Source organism: Pelodiscus sinensis, chromosome 1, assembly GCF_052426305.1.
Source record: "Pelodiscus sinensis isolate ZL-2025 chromosome 1, ASM5242630v1, whole genome shotgun sequence".
In the NCBI taxonomy this organism is placed as follows: domain Eukaryota; kingdom Metazoa; phylum Chordata; order Testudines; family Trionychidae; genus Pelodiscus; species Pelodiscus sinensis.
This window is the reverse complement of record NC_143052.1, coordinates 166031906-166052407: the sequence shown is the minus strand read 5'-3', so window position 1 is coordinate 166052407 and position 20502 is coordinate 166031906. Positions and strand designations below refer to the sequence as shown.

Here is a 20502-nt window from a genome sequence, read left to right as displayed (position 1 = left end):
TTCAGAGATAAGTAGCAGTTTTCCACCTCTAGATCTTTGTTTCTCTGTTGGCAGAACCACACTAGTCCCTGTTCAAAAGGGATTGTTCTGAGCAACCTCAGAATGGGTTTTTTTTTTTTTTCAAATGCCCTTTTACAGTCTGTAGAAACCAGACTCAGTGTTGGCGCTGTCTGACCCCCATAGTTGGGATGCTGTGTAATTTTTTTAAACTCATGCAATAATTAAATTGTGTGCCAACAGTGTGTTGTGTTATGAATGTGGGTTTTTTTTAAATCTAAAGATTTCTTCCTTCAGACATCATGTGACTGGTACTTTTATTGCTATGCCTGAGGGGTTCTCCCTTTCTTGGGTCATCCACACTGATCTGAGCAACAGTGCTACTAATCTTTGCTTCAGCTGAGACCATGTCTGCTTTTTTGAGCAGAGCGGCAGTGCAGGATTCCTTAAAAACAGCTATGTTATACAAAATAGTTAGAGCCAAAAGATAGTGTAGACTGGTTGTCTAACTTGTTTGTGCTTTGGTAATTGGAACATCTATCTACACAGCAACATTATTTTGAAACACTGTCAAGCTGGAAGACTTCTTAGTCCAACTCCTGTAATCCTCATTGTACAAGGAGTAAGGGAAGTCAGAAGAAGTGTGCTCTAAGTGCTGTGTAGATGCTCCCAATTTCAAAATTGATGTAGCTCAACTTGCATAGCTTATTTCACGTGAAGGCCCTGCTTTATGCTTTACAGCTGTCCTCATAAGAAACAAATGACAAGCAGGATGGTACAATTCTATAGCCCAGGTACAGCAAGCAGGGGGAGAACACACCCACTCTTGTGGGAAAGACTTTGTAAAACATCCCATCTTGTGCATGTTTTAAGTAGGGGGTCACCCTTGCCTGATTTTTCTTTTTGTAATTTCCTTTTTAGACTCATGGATTACGTTTTCCTTTATCACACATGGATGCCATGAAGCAAATCTGGAGAAATGCGACTGTTGCTGTTAAAGAATTGAGCCTTAAGTCAGATGCAGAGAAAGAACACCTTGTCTTATCACTCTGGGCTGAATGTCTCATTGAGGTAATATGAATCTTTCAAAAATCAGCCTCACATTTCATTCTTGGAGGACAGACCAACCATCAGATTCCTCCTTTTCCAAGGAGTTGCTGCCTAGTATGGAGAGCAATGGCAAAAGTGTATATTGTACTTTTTAATGGATTTCTTTTTTAAAAAGGCTTTACAAACATCCTCTTCTACGTGCCTTAGGGAAATCTAAATCCAAATGATAAGGATAAGTTAGGCACAGGAACATCTATCCGTAGCAGGAAAGGAGAAGAATCGGTCACATCACAGCACCTGCAGACAGAGCAGTGAAGCCTATGTTTATCAAATGTCACTGCACATACTTGTAAAAGTCCTTTGCACTTAACTTATGTGCCCTCCTGGAAGAAGTGGGTCTGTTTAACTCTTGGTTTTAGCAGGAATGAAACAATCACCAAGGAGTTACAAATTTTGTTGGTAAGAGTCTCTGCACTGTAGCCCATTTTCTATCACTGTGGTTCTTTCTTGCGGTCACTCCACATACATATCACTAATATTAAACTTAGTTTTTATTCATTAGCTGTTTTCTAAGAGTGACGTTCAATTCTGTGTTTAATGCTTTTGGGGAAACTGAGCCTCCCTGTACTACTGTCTCTTTGCACTAAGGGCTCGAAGTGCAAAATGGGGGTTAGGCACCTAAACTTTCACATTCCAATGCCAAGAGTATTTACACTAGCCAGCTGAGCAGGCAGCTGCCTATATTAAAACACAATAAGGATGGGTGGCTTCACCCCAAGCAGCCTGGGTGGTGGTGGTGCTGTCCATGTGCTATACACAAAACAGCTTAGTGGTTAGCACTCAGCAGTTTGGCGATTTAAATGTAGGTCTCCCACGTTGTGGTTATGTCTACACAGGAGCTGCTTGCGCAAGGGTTCTCATACAAAACCATGTCCGCACTGCCATGTGCAAGCTGTGCTTTTGCACACGAGCATCCATGGCAGTGTGGATGCTCTCTGGCGCAAGAAAACTCTGCTGGCCATTTTAGCCAGAGGGGGTTTCTTGTGCAAGAAAACCCTGTCAGCATCCATAGTACCCTCTTGTGCAAGAGGGTTTACACCTGTTAGAAAAGAGCATAGCTCTTGCACAAGAAGCCCTCTCTTACTGCACTGTGGACTCGGTCTTGTGCAAGAACCTGCCACTGTAGACAGAGCCTGTGTGTACTCTGGTATGACTGACACTTTCAGTGAAGTTGTTTCTCTTCATATAAAGAAATTGAAGTGGCGTTTCACAAGCACTGGTGCCAATTTAGTTGCCAGCAGAACAGGGAGGAAGAGCTGTGAGGCTCTAAAATTCTTAATGTAGCAGTGAGGGCTGGATGAGTTCAAGGATTTCAGTGCCTCTGAATGGGAATCATTCTAAAATAAATAGGTCCATTGCAAGCAGCAGCTAGTAAAAACTGTTGGGTTGCATTCCTTACAGGTTTGCCACAGAGTGGGTTAATAGTTACTTTTTACATACAGGCTGGTTTTGTTGTTAGTTTTGCTCTGACAATAATACATTACTAACTGCTATTTAATATCCATTGTGCAAAGTGAGTCAACTCAGTCACTGGAATTTCCATCAACTACTGAATTAGCCGATAAGGGGGCTTGCTGCAGCTCTATTTTTTTAAATGTAAGGCTCTTACTACATTTAAAAAGCAATGTCTGGGACCCACTGTGCCTCTACCTCCCCCTGGAGACAGTGCTAGGAGGAACCAGCTTTTAAGTTGGCTTCCTCAGCACAGGCTCCAGCTCCACCCCCTTGCTGCCTCTAATAGAGAGGCAGCAAGGTGGCAGGAGAGCAACTAGTCCAGTAGTCACTACTCAACATTGCTTACATCCCTACTTTCAAATTACAATCTCAATCTGGGTAAACATGTCACAAAACAGCATGAAACCACGCTAAAAATTAAAACCAATGTGCTTTTGTTGGGGGTAGGGCTCTTTTGGAGGCAGTTCTGATGCTTCCTTTCCTAGTGGCTCATGAACATCTCAGCTTTGGCTGTGTCAAATACCCATCTTTCGTTTGCTCCTCCTTGTTGCACAGCCTGCCTGTCTTTTCCTCACTCAGATCCACAAGATTTTGGCCTAGTTTTTCCTGCTAATTTTAACACCCAAGCTTTGTAAATGATATATTTGATTTTTTTTTACAATATGCCTTTACATAATGATACAGGTCAGAGACCACAGTATTTACATGTCTTTTCTTGTGCAGCCTAGTGGAGATTAGGAAGAATTGCCATTAGTAACTTTGAAGAGAGACTGTTCACCACTGGAGTGAGTGCACACCTTATTGTAAAAGCAAGAGACAAGGAATTCTGTGGCACGTTATAGACTAACAGATGTGGGTCTTTGCCTACGAAAGCTTATGCTCCAATACTTCAGAGGCATCCAGCAGCAGGTATAAATATGCAGGCCAGAATCAGGCTAGAGCTAATGAGGTTAATTCAGTCAGGGAGGGTAAGGTATGAACATCAAGAGAGGAGAGAAACTGCTTTTGTACTTGGCTAGCCATTCACAGTCTGTTTAAGATTAAACTGATGGTGTCAAATTTGCAGATGAACTGTAGCTCAGCAGTTTCTCTTTGGAGTCTGGTCTTGAAGTTTTTTTGCTGCAGAATGGCTACCTTTAAATCTGCTACTGTGTGTCCAGGGAGATTGAAGTGTTCTCCTACAGGTTTTTGTATATTGCCATTCCTAATAGCTGATGTAGCCATTTATTCTTTTGCATAGGGACTGTCTAGTTTGGCCAATCTATAGAGCAGAGGGGTATTGCTGGCACGTGATGGCATATATTACATTGGTAGATGTGCAGGTGAATGAACCAGTGATGGAGTCCTTGGTGTAGATATGAGGGCAGCGTTGGCACCGAGGTTTGTTGCAGGGATTGGTTCCTGAGGTGCCGTGTATAGTTGCTGGTGAGAATTTGCTTCAGGTTGGCGGGTTGTCTCTGGGCAAGGACTGGTCTGCCTCCCAAGGCCTGTAAAATTGCGGGATCATTGTTTAGGACGTGTTGAGGATCACCGATGATGCATTGGAGAGGTTTTAGGTGATGGCCAGTGGTGTTCTGTTGGTTTCTTGCTTGGGCTTGTCTTATAGTAGGCGGCTTCTGGGTACATATCTGGCTTTGTTAATCTGTTTCCTCACTTACTCATGGGGGTAGCGTAGTTTCAAGAACGCTTGGTGAAGATCTTGTAGGTGTAGGTCTCTGACTGAGGGGTTGGAGCAGATGTGGTTGTACCTTAGTGCTTGGCTACAGACAATGGATCACATGGTGGGTCCGGGATGGAAGCTGGAGGCATAGCGGTCGGTAGGTTTCCACTATAGGGGGTGTTTATGTGACCATCACTTATTTGCACCATGTTGTCCAGGAACTGGATCTGTTGGGTAGACTGGTCCAGGCTGAGGTTGATGGTGGGGTGGAAGCTGTTGAAATTGTGGTGGAATTCGTCCAGAGTCTCCTTCCCATGGGTCCAGATGATAATATCATCAATGTAGGGTAGGTAGAGAAGGGGCATTAGTGGACAAGAGCTGAGGAAGCACTGTTCCAGGTCAGCCATAAAAATGTTGGCATATTGTGGGGCCATGTGGCTGCCCATAGTGGTGCCACTGGTTTGGAGGTATATATTGTCACTGAATCTAAAATAGTTGTGTGTGAGGATAAAGTCACAGAGCTCAGCCACCAGTTGTGCTGTGGCATCAGGGATACTGTTCCTGAAAGCTTATATTCCATCTGTGCGCGGGATGTTTGTATAGAGACACTACATCCATGGTGGCTAGGATGATGTTCTCAGGAAATCAGTGGTTTCACAGACAGTTGGGAGTGCTGGTGGAGCAAGGGCTGATGAGAGTAGCTTATTATAACTATCCCTGGCTTGGTTTGTAATGTGACCAAGTAGGGATGTTACATTTAGATTAATAGGCTAATTGAATAGTCTATGCAAATTGCATCAACGATTCGATTAGTCTATAAGGGCTGATTGAGTCCCCTGCTAGCCTCTTGTTCCACACAGCATTTCAAAACAGCAGCACCACATTGAGTTCCCAGCTCCACATGCGCTGCTGCTCTATAGCCTCCTCTCCTCCCTGCCTCTTTCCTGATGCAGGAGGGGGAGGGGGGAAGCAACTAGTGGACTAGTGTATTGACTAGTCTCACTTACATGACTATGAACAACCCCTATTTCAAACCTACAACTCTGTCAGCATGTATCGCTCTAATCTCATGGATCTCGCTATTCAAAACACACAACCAACAAAGGTGCCAGGACTAGGCCAAGTGAGTGACTTGCGGTCAGGCAGGCTGGCTAACCTATTTTCACAGCTCTGCATGACCCTGGTTAGGAAGTGAGCTGCCTACAACGAGGTAAGTACAAAAACGTATTCTGGTTGGCCTCCCACACCTGACAACTGCCTATATCTGTATCTGATATTTCACATCTTGTTGTGACAATCATTCCTATGCAGAAAGAATAAAACAACACTTTCTATTTAAACAAAATATTATGCATGATTTTTAATGCACTGGGAGAGAAAGGTGTCAATTGAGTGTTTACATATGCCATAATTAGTGTGCTCTGGTCACAACAATTTTTGTGCCTTAGTTAAAAACAAAATTATTGCATTTGTGCAGTATAAAATACTACCAGCTAAAGGATCCCCTAGAAATTTGTACAATTAAAATATACATGCTTTAATTACATTCATCAGAGCTTTTAAGTACACAAACCTGCTTTGCTTTGTGATCTAATACTGACATCTGTTGTAATATATAATCTCTTTTCCCTCAAAATGATGAACAGATTACAACTAGAAAGCACAAATATTATTAAAATGTATGGTATATTGAGACAGACAAAAAAATCTACACAAATACAAGTGCTTTAGTTGGAAAAATATATACAGTCAAACTATTCACTTACATATCTTTGATTTTTATAATATAAAACAGTAAATATGTGCAAGTAGGTACAGGTATTCAGTCAAACTCCCTCATACAAAAATAGTCTTACACCTGTTTCACTTTTGGGGGGAAGGAGGGAACAATTTTTTTTCTTTTCTTTTTTGGCTCAAAGATGAGACTAACACAAAATAGCTGTAAAACAGCACACATTCACTTTTTTGGTTTAGCTAATTTGTACACTCTTCCTTTCATGGCTTAATAATCAAGACAAAAAACACAACAAAAGCCAGAGAACACACCTTACTTAGAAAAAGCATTGCATATTGAACTGCATTTTGGAAGACACCAATTCGGGGGGTGTGGGTGTGTGTGGGGGGGGAGACTCAAGATGGAAATCAACCAAACCACGGAGCCCTTTTACTACAATCTACCTGACATGACTCAACACCACTTTCCTTCAGAAATGAAATGTGAGTATGTTAACTGTAAGAGGCTGCACAGCATTGTGATTTCACTGACAGCTGTGCTTCTGGCAATCACCAGCCTCTTCATGTCTTTTCCTCAAAAGTGAGCTATTGCTTTAGCTGATGAGCCTCAAAAAAGTTAGCATGCATCAGGTTGTTCCTTGAATCTTGCTCCACAGTACAATATAGGAGGTGGTATTAAGTTAGCACCTTTACCAAACAAATCCATCTTGCATGTATTAAACTGAATATACTGTGATTTAAAGACCAAAATATATTGTATTAATTTATTCTCAACAAATCCTTCTAGAAGGCTAGCTTGATCTATGAAAGTCTACTTTTCCCCCTGGCTCATGGGCTGGCAACTCATAGGTATAAATACATCCCTGCAATTAAAAACATACGTTTAATGCATTTTTTTTTTTAAACACGAGGACCTAATCATACCCAGCTGGGCAATAATTTAGCTTTCCTCATTGTCACTGTATCTCTGAAAACTAGCCTGGAATTCCAGTCTTTGAAGGGTGTGTGTTTAAGACCAGACTACAGTGTACTGTACCAAGAAATTATTTTTGTGATCTGCAATAATATTTGATCCTAATCACCACCAGAGCCTCTCTAACTTTTTGAGAAAGGAAAGACTAGTAATAATGGTGACATAGAAAAGCGAATTAGAAATAACCGCAAAGTTTTTGCTACTGTATCACCTTTGCCTTCTTTTAAAGGACTAGTGAATGTTACAGGAAAATAGGCCTAAATGGTGCCTGAAGAGGAGGAAGATCACAACATGGAGTCATGTGTAAATATTAGAAAAACTATCATTACATTAACCTCACCGCTCTACTGTGCAAAATTCAGTTGTTTGGGGAGTCAGTGCCTAACAGGAAGTAGTAGAGTGGACTTGCTGAGTAACATTCCAGTGGCATGTGACTTCAGTAGTTCCTTCTCTCAAACACACAGTGTTCATGGCCTACTTAGGTCCATATTCCTAGCATCTTGTAGCTGTTTTATTCATAATATTTCAATGTCCCATTTCTGTGAGAATTCACTTTCCAGGAGATGATTTATAATTATATAGTTCTTGTCATAATAATTTCCTCCTAAAAATAGAAGTTGATTAAGGGATTAATAGTTAATTGAACAAAGTTTATAATTATACTTCATTAAAGCGTATATATTGTACACTGAAAACAGGCAGTAAAAATTCAAGCAGAACAACCACATGTCTATAAATACAGGAAACTCACTGTAAAGTTACTCAGACTTTTAAAGTGAATCACATGTTAAAAATGGACTTTACCCTCCAGACTCAGATTGCTCTAGGGGAGAGGTAGAGAGTGGTTTTCCATCACTGGCAGCAAAGCGCTGACTCTTATTACTTAAAAGCTTTGCACATTAATTTATTCAGCTGTAAAATGGCTACAGTACATATTCTGTCCTATGGTACAGTCTTAATGACATGTTCAAGACGAGCATAACCTTCCTCTCCTTTTGGACATGAGGGTCCTTAGCTTCTGTCTACTTTAAACACTCCTCTTCTCTCTCCATCATCTCCTCCTCTTCCCCACTACTTCCTCTCTGCTCTACCTGGCTGTAGCCTCAATCTTCACCTGTCTCCTCACCTCAGACTTCTTTCCATCCTCCACAGTCAAGCTCCTTGAGTGCTTGAATTTTTCATCTCAGTCCTCTCCACTCAAAGACTTTCCAGTGGAATGGGGAAGGTAGGTAAAACACAACAAAGAGTCTCTTCTTACTACTAGTTGTCCACATCTCTGCTGACTTTGTGCTCAACTCCTTGAGATCTTTCTCCTTAGTCTGCTGTGAGACTGTACCCTTTCAGCTCACCTTGCTGGTTGTACCTATGTCCGTCCCTAGCACGTACAGGTCACTAAAATACCGCTCGCAGAAATGAGAGGTGGGCTAGTCCTATAACAACTTCAGCAGGCTTATTGTCTACAGATACAGCATTGTATTTCACAGTACATTTCCTGATTCTTAAAACCAGACCAGACCAGTCTCAAGCAAAGGGGTTGTCACTACTTTTGCTTGAAAATCCCTTCCACTCCCTTCATCCCATCCCTCTGTTTCCTTGTATTATTGCCTTCTTTAAATTCTCTCCATTCTGTCAACTGATTTCTTGCATGCTAGCACTCAGAATGAATGTTAAGATTTCAGCTGCCAATTTCATTCACATTGTGGTAAAGGGGGTCGGTGGGAGTTTTGCTAGGACATAAAAAAAGCCCTTTTCCAGAAATGTTTTTGCATAAGAGGGCCAGTGCAGACAGCTAAAAACTGTTTTGCACAAAAAAGCCCCGATGGCGATCGGGGCTTTCTTGCGCAAAACCGCGTCTAGATTGGCACGGACGCTTTTCCGCAAAAAGTGCTTTTGCAGAAAAGCGTCCGTGCCAATCGAGATGCTCTTAACGGAAAAGTTTTTCCGTTAAAAGCATTTGTGGAAAATCATGCCAGTCTAGACGTAGCCTACCAGTTTTACTTTGGGGAGAGCAGAATGACAGAGTGGCTGATCAAACAGCAGGAATCAGTTACAGGGATTGATGTGAAACAAGAAATCTGTTTTTCTACAGTATTTTTTTTCTGAATTGATATGTAGTTTTCAAAATGTTCCCCCTAGTAAATGTTAGTTGTGAAGTGGAAACTGGTGAAAGTTATCAAGATTTAGGGAGTTATGGAAATAGCTTGACTGTGCTTTAGTCTCATACACTAACAGTTTAAAAGTGATCACCAAAAATATGTAGCTGTAGATTGGAACATCAATCACTTCACCCAACAGAGTAAGTACAGTATATTGTTGTATTACTGTATAAGCTGGCTGAGGGTACAGATACTGGAATATCCTGGGCAGCCATGACTGCATAGAGCAAAATGTTTATGCTATTAAGAATATACTTTTCAGTACCTTTGACATCAAGAACCAGTTGATCATTGAGGTACGAACTGATGGTTCCATCTTTATTGAGCCTCCACTTCTGCCTAGCCTTTCCATGTTCTGTCCACAGTGCTACTTTAGCTCCAGGGATGTCTCTGCCACTGACGATATCAAGGCATGCATCATTAGCCTAAAAGATTGGGAGAAAAAAATAACAGACTCTAGTCATGGTGATGCCTCAAAATAAAAGTGCCGTAATTAGCAACAGACCCCTCCACTGAGCTCCAAGTGAGTAGATTATATGCACCTCACTTACAGCTAATAGCTTGTTCACTGAGTAGATTAATATACATCATTCCTGATACATCTAAGGTCAACAAGCAGCTTTCTGGTGGTTTTACGCAAAGAAAACCACAAGCAATTCTTTACGCCTCTCTTTTAAATATCTGAAGGGTTACAGAGTCAGCAGAAGCAACCCTTCTAACCGAGGCTGAAAGACTTGGGCTAGAGAGGCCCATGCTAGCTCTCTAAAAATAGCTGTGCATACATCACTTAGCAGCTGTGGCCTGCACTGGAGCTCAGGATTTGATGCTTAGGAAGGGAATGGGCTTTGCAGCCTGAGCCACAACTTCAATGCACTATGTCTACATAGTTACTTTTAGAGTGCTAGCATGAGCCCGGATAGGTCGAGTCTGTCGGTCTGGGATGGGAGGCTCACTGCCCTGGCTTATGTAGACATCCCCCACTGTGACAGCCTCTTATGCAGACTAGAGAGCAAAAGGCCTTTACAATGTGAACACTGTATAAGTGTCTTTTCACAGTCAACTCCTATGTTCAAGAGTGCAGGTAGTGGCAGAGCCCTCTCTGACCCAGGATGGCCCATATAAGGAGCCCAACCATCTAGGGAGTACTGCATCTCCCAAAGAGGAGCAGCCAGGGTGGATTAATTTTAATCATTTAAATTAGCAAGCAGAAAACCTTGATTTAAACAATCTATTTTAATCTGGTCTCAAATTGTATTTTAGTTATTTTCCTAAACAAAGATTCATTCTCACAGAGCTGATAACCATGAAAATGTGGATTTGAAATTAAAGCTAGCCTTTACACTATACGTGGTGCTCCTTTTTGTTAACTATGAGTATATACTATGCCTGTATATATATTTATGTATCTTATATTGCATTTACTCAGTTTAAATTTTATGTTTTTATCACATTAGGAAATGGTGAATGATATTTCTGAGTTACAAGGTTTTAAAAAAAAATAGCGATTTGTATCAAGAATTATTTGGATGGACATTCAGATTAAATCAAAAGCCCATAAAAGCCAGTATTTGAATTTTTTAAACTAAATAAAAACGGTCTTAAATGTGCTGAATAAATGGAAAACGAAAGTTTATCAAAACATGTTTTGCACTTAAAACAAAATGATTTATTAAACAGAGGAAGTATTCTCTGTAGTAAATGAAATGAACAAATTGTTCTGGGTCACCATGTCCTTCAACATTTTGGAATTAGATCTCATCTTCTCACAGCTCATTTTTATTAATACATAGGAAGAGGAAGAAAACAAGCTTTTCTGCTTTTTCAATTCCCAATTGATTTAACTTTTCAGTGACTAGTTCATTCACTGAACCACTGGAACAGACAAACAGGAAAAAAAATATTCTCTGCCCTTGCAGAAGAAGCTACTGTTATCAAAAGTTAGTTTAACACTTCAAAAAACTCTAGGTCCAGGTGCTTAGCCAGTGACTTCCACCAATTCAGTCATTTGATTTTATTAAACTTGCTGGGAAAAAAATTATTGCTTAATACTTATTGAAATCTGTTAAAATGATTTAAATAAGTTGAGCTCTTTTAAGTTGACAATTTAAAACCAGAACCTGCATTTGACTTAACTCAAAACACCTTATTTAGATTTTTTAAATCTGATTTCTGTTCACCCTGGGAGCAGCAGCAGGAGCATTGCTTTTGCACTTGGGTTGCACTAGGTGGAGTTCATTCAAAAGCATCGCCAGGGACCTGCGACTCTGCACTGAACCTCACTCAGGGTTGTGTCTAAACAGCACAGCCTAGCACCAAAACTGCAGTTTTTCCTCCTCCAACTCGTGATATAATTTGTATTGTATGGATTAATACAATTTGTATAAGTTTTGCTGAGACAGTACTTCCAGCATATTACTATTGCGCATGCAAAGCAAAATGAGGAAGAATAGTGCCCAGTAGTTAGGGCTCTAGCCTGGACTTTGAAAATCCAGGTTCAAGTTCCAGTCCCTGCTCCACCAGTTTGATACTGGGCAAGTTACTTTGTCTTGTGCTTCCATTACCCATTTGTGAAATGGGGATAATAGCACTTCCCTACCTAACGGGCTAGCTGCGAGGAAAAACATTAAAGATTATGAAGTGCTGAGATACTATGGAAGTGGTGGGACACAAAACAGTACCCAAAAGATGGGAAGCAAAACATATCAGGGAAAACAGTGTCATAACATGCCTAGAGGTACATTTTACTCTCAGTGCACAAACATTTACACAAGAAGTGACTGTCCTATATTCATAGCAAATGTGCCTTTACCTGAAAACATGGTGGAAAGATAAAGAAGTTTGGCTTAAAGCTTTTTTTTTTTTTTTTTTTTTTAAATAACACTTTTCATTTACATAGAAACCAAAGCACTTGCACTGTGCTTTGCACTGTGCTTTATAAAGAGGGTTTGGGTCCTGACACGAGAAATTTCTGTCTAATTTAGACAGAGACAATACAAAGTAGAGCAGCAGAGTGCTTGAACTAGGGGCACTGGCCTGAAGTGGTTTCCAACTAGGAATGTTACATATTGTTTAACTGAATAGTTGATTAACCTCATGAATTCTTACCAGTTAGTCAACTATTCTATAGTCGCCAGGGGTGAGGCCAGCAGCCAGTGCACTCCAGCTCCACTCCTGAGGAGACCCCTGCCACTCAGCACTGCTGCCTCTGATACAGCAGCACAGGGTGCCAGGCAGGAGCTAGTCCATGACGGAAGCCAGTTTAAAAACCAGCTCCCCTTGTGGACTGGCTGCCTGTTGTCCTGCACTGCTGCTTCTAATCGAGACAGCAGAGCAGGGTGGCAGCAGCCCCTGTCCGGGGGGGGGGGGGGGGGGAGGGGGTCAGAGTTCCAGCCTGTGCTGGGTCCAGGAGCTGAGCTGGGCTGCCTGCCCGCCTGGCCTCTACTACACTTTAAATGGAGAGCTACAGCAGGGGTAGATCCTGGACCTGGCACAACCCTGGACCGAGCCAGGCTGCTGGCCAGCCTGCTAACAAATTTACTGGTGGGGGTGGGGGCATGTAGTCTATAGCATTAACCTATAAGCTTTTGCTTATCAGTCAATCGACTACACTATTACATCCCTATTTCCAGCACAGACATGGTTTGCACATTTTGGTTCAATGGTATTGAGCATTTCCTCCCACAGAAATGGTTCCAGCACTCCAAGGAGCAGACAGTGAGGGGTAGACAGAAGTGGATCTGAAGGAGAGCTCCAATGGAAGAAAGGGGCCTGGGAAGAGGACGGCTATTCTAGGGATGCAGGAGTGGGCTATGACACAAGGAGAATGGGTAATACATTGCACTTCCATCATTCACTAACTCACCTTGGATTTGAAGAGTCCATGACAGTAGTGCCAGATTTGGGTATTCTTGCCATTGCATGGAGAAACACACACTGAAGTAGCTTTTGCATCTAATTGATTTCCAAGGACTGTCAAGTATTTATCCTGGGCTCGGTTCTTTATTCTGAAGTAAACTGCCGGCTGACAGAATTAGAAAAGCACCAGTCTATTATACATTTTATATAACCACATGTGAGGAAACCCTTCCATCAGCTCCCCCATAGCTATCTTTCCAACAGCAGCGTTCCCCAATTTTTCTATTCCAAAATGTGTTTTATATATTCAGATTCAAACAGAAGTTGTGAAATGGATACGGGGCATGAAAGAACATGCTGTGAAAAACTGTGAGACTAGGTATTGGAGGTAGATGGGGATGGCTTCTAATTTAAAGCCAGTCACATTACACTTTTTTGCTCATGAACACAACACAAAAAGGGCACTGAACTGGTATCGCCAATGACTCAGCTCATTTAAAAAAAACTACAGGGGAAGTCTGTAAAGCTATTGAGAGGTTTTAGCTTAAAAACCAGTTTTCAAGACCCACTTTAGGGCCAATGAAACAGTACCAATATAGTGCACTGTGACTTGTAGGGGGTCTTTATTGAAAAGAACGAGATTCAAAGCAGACAACAAAATTCCTCCTGGGATTTTTTTAAACTGAAATCTAAACAGGCTCATTTAACTCCTGTTCTAAAAACATCTGCAATGTGTACAATTACACCCCAACAGTAACAAGAATTTTCCTTATATAAAGTCATTAAGGAAATAATTTTTGCCCAACTATGCAGTAGTAAAAGTCACTGGCATGTTTCACTATATTTTTGCTAGTTATGAAGTTGAAAACTTTTGAGTTTGCTCTGTTGCACATCACCATGAAAGCAAAAGAATACAAGCAAACAAGCTGCAGATTGTTTTTTGCAATATTGGCCAACTCTGTTTTGGGATAAGATCATATCCCTACACCAAAGACTCTGGCAGCTAGACAAATATGCATGCCCTTTAGTGATCCAAGCAGCTTTACATGCACGTGTAAAAACCAGCACTTAAAAAAAAAAAGCAGGATCTTGTGACATTCCTTAGAGCTTCTATGATAACAGATGGACCTGGCAAATCTGCTTGTCCAAATGCATGAGACATGAAAGGGCAATGTGATGTTTCGGAAGTGAAAGGTTTTAACAGATAGCAAAAGTCTAGATCAGCTGTTCAATGGCAGGTGTGTGGAGCAAGCAAGCCCAGTGCCTAGGGTAGGGGTGGCCAAACTGGCTCACAAGCCAAATGCAGCACTTTTACCATTCAAGTACAGCTTGTAGAGCCCCCCAGTATTCCTCCATTCTCCACCTACCAGTCTGGGGGAGGGGAAGACTCAGGATTTTTGCCTTGCAGCAGGGAGGGTGAGTCATAGGACTTCTGCCCAGCAGGGGGGGGAGGGTGTCTGTCTGTCTGTGATTCTGCCCTGCAGGCCACACCTTCTGGGGCTGGGTCCTTTAGCAGAGGTGGGGCTGAAGCCCTGCCCTCTGGTCCCAGCAGGTGTGCCCTGGCCCTCAAACTTCTGAAGATCATCATATGTGGCTCAGAGGTTTGGCCACCTGTGGCCTAGGAGAAGGGAATGCCTCACATGGCTCTCAATCAACCCTTCTGATCCATTGCTCTGATCAACACTGACAAGCTACTCAGGTTGCAGTGTCCAGCTCTTCTTGGCCAGAGCTGGGTGTCAGTACGGCAAGGATTATGGGGTAGAAAATGGAGGCACTCTCAGAGAACCCATCCAAGAAGAGGAGACACAATGATTAATAAAAGAATTGATGACACTTCTGCACCAAACACACCGTCCCTACCGCCAACCATGGATAATGCCATACTGCTCTGCAAGAACACGTGGACAGCTGTTCTCACCTCTAGTTTATTATGCTCCAAATACTTGTGGCGCCTGGGAGCAAAACTAAAATGCCTGTCTGCCAGGAACGGACTCCGGTAACTAAATTTAAATGCAACATGCATAACAGAAATGGCTGGTGTACAATTTAAACGATTACTCAAATGTGAAAATGATTTCCCTGTGCCATAATGCAAAGAGAAAAAAAAAACTTTTAAACAGACCAAATACAAGAAATCTCCAGGGTATAAACAGTGTAAAGAGCCAGGATATTAGGACAATTTGACCCTGGATTTTTTTGTTGTTGTTAAAAAAAAAAAAATAGCAGTAATTGGTTTGCCTCAATTATTGAGCTCATTTGTAGCCAACATGATGTTACGATGGATCACTTGTTGGGTTACCAGTTCCAAAGTATTCCAGATAATATTCATAATGGTCTCTAGTATTCTGTTTTAGAATACAAGAGATGTTCTATTTCAAAACATATAATCTAGATCACCTTAATCATTTTCGCTAAATCCTGGAGAAAAATCTGTGACTAAAATCCTCTGTTAATCCAATTCTCAGATTATCATCTTGGCTCACTAGAACATTTTTTCCAAAGTGAACCTACTGTTAAAAATAGCCCACTATGCCTCATTAAATGGAAAGAAATTCAATAAAATCCGCCAGGGGAAATAGTTTAATCACTTTGTTTAGAGGGAAATACGGCATTGTTTTTGCTTATAATTGTTATCATACAATGAAAACTGAAAACAGTGCAGAAACTAAAGGAGACATTGAGTTAAAAAATGTTCATTAAGTCAATTAAAAAGTTCTCAGTAGAAGAGAGCATGGTTCACTTGCAGGTGTAAACCAGTGTAAATGGTAGATTCTCTGTAACTTGAAGTCTTTAAAACAAATCCAGTCCCCTCTATAAACCTGATCCAATGCTCACTACAGTCAATGGAAAGGCTCCCCTTTTTTAAAAAAAAGGAGTGAAAAGGGCTTACTCCCAAAACATTTTTTCCTACAGTACCTGCTTCATAGGACGAAGAGAACCAATTACTCTCCAGCCACTGAATTCAGTCCAGTTTGAAATCTTGCCGGGTTCTAGCAGAATTTGTTTTCCTGAGAAACGTCCTCCCTCATATGCAATCCACCTGAAGAAAGATAGACAACACAATCCTGAGAAGTTAGACTCTAAATATTGCAAAACAAAGCTATATAAATAATATTTAATTAAATATTTTAAATCCAAAGGCTTTCCATGATAGGATTACGCTGTTTTTGTTTATATTAGTGTGCCAAATATGCAGAGTGCCTAAAGTGGGTTAACAGCTTTCTTCTATATCAAGATCTATTTTGTATTCTCTAATATTATTATAAAACTTGGAAACTATTTTAAACTTTTGACCTGGTCACATGAAGATTAAAAAAATCCCTCTGTAGAAATGGATGATATGTACAGGTTTAATGGGCATGTGAATGGATTGCTACCTTGCATAAGTCGACTATGCAAGGCACCCACCCACATGGAGCACCGAGAAAGGCATTGCAACACACTATACTGCCACAATGTTTAGTTATAAGAGGGCAAACAGGATCTCACACAACTGTGCCAACATTTGAATCGAACTACATAAGACTCACAACAGTTACAAATGATTATGTTTTCTTTTGCTGCATTGTGGACAATTTTATTAGTGGTTGGACCTCACTGGTCCGGCACCATCAGGACCTAATTAGTCCCGGATGAGGGAATTTGCTGGACCACAGAAGGTCCCCTGCCATCAGGCCCATCAGCCTGCCATGCCACCCCTCCCTACCTCTGGCTTCTTCGGCCCTGCTGCTGGCCAGGTGACATGGCTGCCCTGGCCCCGCTGCCAGAACTGCTGCTCCAGCCCCACTGCTGACACAGTAGCACGCAGCACTGGCCCTGCTGCCAGCCAGCACACGGCCTCAGACAGACTTCCACTAATGGGCTTGCCATGGCCCAGCCTTACTACCAGCCAGGCTGCCACGGCTCTATTCCCACTGCCAGGCTGGCATGCAACCCTGCTTGGGCTGCTGCAGCACAACCCCACTGCTGGGCTGGCACACATGGGCTGCCCCTCCCCTGCTATCACAGCCCTACTACCCCCACCAGTCTTGCTGAACGCCTAGCCCTGCTACCATCAGCCTTGCCTTTCACGGGGCTCTCAGCTGCTGGCCCCCCTGCCCTGGGCTCTCATTCAGCAACATCCATGGTTCTGCTGGACCACGGATGCTGCCAGATGAGAGTCCCGGTTTAGGGAGGTGCAACCTGTTTTTTAAAATGTTTGTGGGCACAATCATGGCGCACACAGAAGAGCTTCAGTATTACCAGTGGCCAGCAATCTCAGTTTAAATACACTGTCTATTATACCAACATATAAAAAACCAGGAGAACGAGGGAAAGGAGATTTTATTGGTGAGAATAAGACTAGTGTGGAACTGCACCTGTATGCAATAAACAAGAGAATGTGAATTGCAGCCCTAAAAATCACAGCGTGTACCCTTGGTATTCAACAGAACACACAAGGCTGCAACTCTGTGCTCATGAGGAAATCAGTGCAATGTAATTAGGCCTGTCACTCAGGTGACACAGACATCAACCAAAGGAAGGCACAAACACAGGTGCGTGTGTCAAATAGCATTAACAGAACACAGATTTAAGCTGTGTTTTCAATCTGTTTACTTGCAATGGACTTACATACATGCCACACTCAACTGCAGAGATGTATCTGTGTCTTGTTCTTGGAAATAAACCTTGAATGAGTCATTTAGACTGACTCTGACCTACACTACAGAATTAGATTGGTATAACTAGGATGATTGAGAATGCGAAAAATCCACATCCCTGAGCAGGAGAGTTATACTGACCTAAGTGCTGGGTTGGTGGGAGAGCTTTTCCCAATGACATAGCTAGCATTTCTTATGGCGGTAGAGTTCTGAAGGTGGCGGGAAAGCGTAGAGCGTCTTCACCAGAAGCACTACAGAGCGCAGCTGCAGTGGCGCTGATCCAAGTTTGTAGTACAGACTTGCTCTGAGCATTTGATTAACACTAATGGCTTGGATGACCTCCTCTACCCTGGCTCACCTGAAAGGGTTCTAACAGCTGATCAAAATTGAATATGACGATAATGTCAGTGTCAATGGTGAGAGTGTTGCACAAAAACGGTAAGAGGTTTATTGGTTTTAAAGAAATACTTAACAAAAAATATGCAGAACTGGTTCAGTCAAAGCCTTTAAGGCCTATGACAATCCACATCCAGACACCAAGGGATATGGCCTTCTCCAAGCTGCAATCCCCACCTAACCTTTATTCCCTTGGTGCCTTAGGCCTGCACATAACAGTAAGTGCTCGGCCCATGTACACAAACTTTTAGTTGCCTTTAGCCTCTTCATCTGCTCAAAATGGACCTTGCATTTTTAGTCAAAAGGACAAGAAAAGCCTAAATCTTGCTGTGTGGAGTCTTAGTTGAGCTCTTTCTGGACCACCCAGAAAGAATGAAAGCCCTACAATTGTCCAATGTCTATTCTTTCAGTCCTTGGCAAGTGGTCCATTGACCTGGGGAGATATTGCAAGATGCCCAGAAAAAGGTGGAAAACCATAAGCAGCTCAGCAAACACTGCAATGGGGGAGGGTGCGAAGAAATCCCTTTCCAACTCTAAACTAGCCCTGGGGAAAACTCCCCCAAGATTTTTCCATACCTGCCCTGGCTCTTCCCAGGTGTAGAGAGCCTGTTAATATGGCCAGAGATAGTATGGGGTGAGGGGGAAGATTAGTGCTCTTTATAACCCTACCCCAGGGGTGGGCAATAGTTTTTGCCCAGGGGCCATGTCAAACATTTCTGAAGTAGCCCCAGGCCACCCTGCAAGGGGCAGGGCCTAAAGGGGAAGGGGTGGGGCTACCCCACCCCCAGACCAATCTGGTGGGGGAACCCTTTTCCTCACTTTCCCACTAGGCACCTATGCCCCGGAAGAGGCTTGGCACGCTCCCCCACCCCCAGGTCAATCAGGGCCTGGGGAGCCCGGGAAGCCTCCTCCCACCCTGTGAGGAGCACATGGCACTTTGAAGTGACGTGGGCTCCTCTCGGGGCAGGGGCAGGGCAAAGGAAGCTTCATGCGCTCCCCTACCCCCAGGCCAATCAGGGCCTAGGGCAGGGCAGTGCATGAAGCCTCCCCTCTCCTGCGAGCAGCACACACTACTTTTAAGTGCTACATGCTCCTGGCAGGGCGGGAGGAGGCTTCCTGCGCTCCCCCGCCCCCAGGCAAATTAAGGTTTGATGGGCGGGGGTAGAGCAGAGAAGGCTTTGGGCGCTCCCCTGCCCCCAGGTCCTAATTGGCCTGGGAGTGGGGGAGCAGCAGGGCCTCTGCAGGCCAGATCCACCTGCTTGGTGGGCCAAATCTGGCCCACAGAGGCCCTTTTGCCCTCACCTGCCTTACCCCCATTTCTCCCTTGTATGGGCCCTGGCCTCCCATCCTCTCAAGATGAAATATATAATATCCCCCCCATCTACCACACTTGTGGGCTTTTTCTGCCTTACACTATCTCCCCCCTTCCCCAGCAGAACCCTAAGGGAAAGGGGAGCTGGCAGAGGTTTCTGAATCCAGCCAGGAAGCAGAGTGCACACATACACGCCCACCCAGCAAACTCATCATAGAAAGGCAATTGGAAGAACACAAATGCTGCCTCAAATATTTCTATCATACTTACAATCCACTTCTCACCCACACAGACTGCGTGTAAAAGTGGATGTCCTTGTTCAGAACAGAACTGACAGCTTCTTCGAAGTGCAACTCTCTGCCCTCACAACATTCCAGGGCAAACAGACTGATGGAAGGTTCAGCAAAAACCTAGGAGAGAGGCAGCTATATTTACTCAAGACAGCCTAATTGCACCTTGTTGATATGCTGCTCAGGATCCTCATCTGTCTATTTCAGTTTTTAGCTTCGCTGTGGTACTGGTCTAATTTTGTGAACATTTATCAATAATTGAGCTTTTTGATTTGGCTCATAAACTTTGCTAGGAGTTTATATTTATTGAAGAAGCATAATGGTTAAAACAAAGAACGTGTAGCCAGGATCTGTGGGATCTACTAGCTTTGCCACCACAGTGTAGAGCCCATTGACATCAGCAGCTGTTGGTTTGCATGATAATTGGCTAGATCTGCTAAGATATTTAGATTCCTAAAAATGTAGATATGTTCCTAGTGGGATTTTCAAAAGCACATAAATAGGTCAGGCATGTCATTTCCATTCATTTCAACTAAGAAATTAAGTGTCTAAGCATGTTAGGTACTGACTATCTTTCTGGATACATGCCTGACTCTTAGTCACTTAAATACTGTTGAAAATCTGTCCCTAAATATTGAAAAAAATACACTGCAAAACTGGATTTTGTTAAACCAAGAATTTGATATTTTCCTTCATAAAATCCAGAAAAAAAAAATCAAGTAATTAGGAATCACGTTAATTAAAAAAAACCTTTTCAGCTACTGTTGTTTTTAAATTGTTTTGGTGACAAATCTCTTGGCCCTACTGACTCTAGAGAAAGATCCATAACAATTATTTGCAAAAGAGGTACAAGGTTGAAATTTGTGGAGTATATGCAGTACTACTACAAAAATAAACAATGTACAGTATTCACTGCAAAATGTG

The 20502-nt window shown here is 42.6% G+C and overlaps 2 protein-coding genes across 6 annotated transcripts in view; one reads left to right on the top strand and one right to left on the bottom strand.

Annotated features, from left to right (window-relative positions):
- Nucleotides 1-1608, top strand: part of RIOX2 (ribosomal oxygenase 2) — a 32396-nt gene extending 30788 nt beyond the window's left edge. For all 5 annotated transcript variants that reach the window (XM_075909014.2, XM_075909024.2, XM_075908992.2 and 2 more), the window contains one exon: nt 919-1608. In XM_075909014.2, coding sequence (XP_075765129.2) covers nt 919-1077 — 159 coding nt within the window. In that variant the 3' untranslated portion in view covers nt 1078-1608. The remainder of the gene's footprint in view (nt 1-918) is intronic.
- Nucleotides 1609-5889: 4281 nt separating this feature from the next.
- The window catches only part of CRYBG3 (crystallin beta-gamma domain containing 3), a 116835-nt gene continuing 102222 nt past the window's right edge, over nt 5890-20502 (bottom strand). The window contains exons 18-22 of the mRNA XM_075908983.2: nt 19559-19698; nt 15857-15980; nt 12948-13106; nt 9351-9510; nt 5890-7533 (exon numbers count right to left, since the gene is read on the bottom strand). Of these exons, the coding sequence (XP_075765098.2) occupies nt 7445-7533; nt 9351-9510; nt 12948-13106; nt 15857-15980; nt 19559-19698 (672 nt within the window). The 3' untranslated portion in view covers nt 5890-7444. The remainder of the gene's footprint in view (nt 7534-9350; nt 9511-12947; nt 13107-15856; nt 15981-19558; nt 19699-20502) is intronic.